Here is a 2,098-nt window from a genome sequence, read left to right on the forward strand (position 1 = left end):
TTAGCGAACATCTATTTGCAATGTCGTCTGCTCATGTGCACACAATACCTGCTTCAAGGAGCGTCGTATTGACTGATGCTTTGGACTGCCTCGCAACGATCTTGAAGTGCTCGCCAACTTGAATGCACTGGCCGCATTCTCACCATGTCGATGTCCGGTATATGTGCTACTTCGCAGGCGCACCTATTTCCAGTCATTTTGCTAAGGATGTTTGCAACTCTTCATTATCAGGGACACATAGCGATGAAGTAGTCCGAGTCGTATCCAGCCAGATGTGCACGCATAGTAATAATCAAGCTCCTAACTATATGAGAACTAAGTCAAGCGGTCTATTGTCACGGGCAATGACGTAGCCATTGAAGCAGCCGACCTAATTCTCCTAGACAAGTTCGACTGCATTTTTGAGGCCATTGGACTGGTACGGCTCGTGTTCCCTTCAAACAGTCATCGCATACGAGCTCCCTGCTGGCGGTTGGTCCGAGATTTGGCCTGTGCTTGTAAGGGGGTTTTTTTTTTCTTTTCTTTTTTTTTTTTTTTTTTTGGCGTGCCCTTGCCCGAGTACCTTCCTCATGATCATCATCTGCGTCTTCACCGACGTGTTCCTCTCGCCGTCCCTGATCATGGAGAAGGAGGAGTTTGATCTCCTTTCCCTGCCGCCCCGCAACCACAAGCGCGACCGTCTCATCACGGCAAAGATCTACATCCAAACCTACCTTTTCACCGGAACCATGGAGATGTGCACGACTCATGCCATTTACTTTCTCTACTACTGGAAAAAGGCCGACATGTCGATTAGCCAGCTCTTCTTCTTCGAGGGATATACGGAGAGGTTCCACGGATACTCGCAGGACGAGCTCAATAACTTCAATTCCGTCGGCCAGTGCGTCTACTTTGTCACTGAGGTCATCCTGAAGTGGGGAAACATCTTGTCCGTGCGGTACCGTAGGCTTAGTATTCTCCATGCCGATCCATTTACCGAAAAGAGAAGGAACCGTGGCTGCTTCTCAGCATGGCCGTCAGTCTGCGATTGCGGTCTTCGTCACCGAGGCCCCGGGCATCCAGAGCCTCTTCGGCACTGCTTCGGTGCCGATCGAGTTCTGGCTCATCTCGCTGCCTCTTGCTCTGGGTATTCGCTGCATGGGCGACATCCGCAAGTTGGCTGTTCGCTTGTTCCCAAAGGGGCCCATTGCGAAGATCGCATGGTAAAACACGCCGTGCGGCCGGGGAGATGGCTGCACCTAATAACAATCTGGATAGAAATGGACTTGACTTTGCGGCATACGGCGGATTATAAGAATTGAAATGATGATTTGCAGTCCGTATATCAAATCGGGTGGCTTGGGCTAGACCTGCGTGTTCCAGTGATTTACCCGAGAATAAGCTCGGTTGGAGCCGCCATGGACATATCTTTCACCCATGTGCTCAAGATTCGCCAATGACGAGAGCAAACTGGTCTGCAGCTGCCCCTATACCGAAGCTGGAGCTAGAGTACACTGGCGTGCATAAGATGCTTCGTCGCACAAGCTGTACAGTACTAGCATATAACATATCATAGTGCACAATTAGGCCTTATTACGTGCCATACGCGCAAAGCTAGGCTGACGACCGAACCAAGCTACACTTCAGTCTTATTGTCTTCAGTAATCCTCCCATTATCCACAGGCCAAGCCATGATTTCAAGCTAGGCTCCCCGGTGGGTCTTGTTCGACGGGCGCAGTGGCACTCCCTTCCGTGTTTCCGGTCGCCGCCCGTTCCTTGACTACCGGAGAAGACGTCATGTACGTGTCGTCCCGAGTGGCGTGCCAGAGAAAGCCCTCAACGACAACATTGCATAAAAGGAACCAGCTGCGTTGACGCCATTAGCCTACGGCGAGTAAATTATTCGTCCGCGTTTGTGCCAAACATACAAGGCAAGAAAGTTGAACGCCTCGACGGTCCTCTTCTGCGAGCATCGGCCCGTTCCTAGTGGCGTTTGGGCGCAAATTCGACCGCTCCAACCCTGCGTCGAAAAGATGAAGGACGTGATCCATAAGTACGAGAAGATCCAGTTGACAGGCACAAAGTAGCCGCGGTACGACTTGAACACTGGCAAAAACAT

At 51.1% G+C, this 2,098-nt stretch overlaps 2 protein-coding genes across 2 annotated transcripts; one reads left to right on the plus strand and one right to left on the minus strand.

The window, feature by feature from the left end:
* Positions 1–569: 569 nt before the first annotated feature.
* On the plus strand, positions 570–1,206 carry PLICBS_010155 (uncharacterized protein; the record flags this gene model as incomplete). Its single annotated transcript, XM_065601851.1, has 2 exons — positions 570–942; positions 989–1,206. The coding sequence occupies 2 exons, from the start codon at positions 570–572 to the stop codon at positions 1,204–1,206; spliced, it is 591 nt and encodes a 196-aa protein (XP_065457923.1).
* A 470-nt stretch (positions 1,207–1,676) lies between these two features.
* PLICBS_010156 (uncharacterized protein) lies at positions 1,677–2,098 on the minus strand (the record flags this gene model as incomplete). The annotated part of the gene is made up of 2 exons (XM_065601852.1): positions 1,677–1,845; positions 1,908–2,098. 2 exons carry the CDS (start codon positions 2,096–2,098, stop codon positions 1,677–1,679), a joined length of 360 nt encoding a protein of 119 aa, XP_065457924.1.

This window comes from Purpureocillium lilacinum, assembly GCF_023168085.1.
Source record: "Purpureocillium lilacinum CBS 284.36 DNA, scaffold_8, whole genome shotgun sequence".
Taxonomy (NCBI): domain Eukaryota; kingdom Fungi; phylum Ascomycota; class Sordariomycetes; order Hypocreales; family Ophiocordycipitaceae; genus Purpureocillium; species Purpureocillium lilacinum.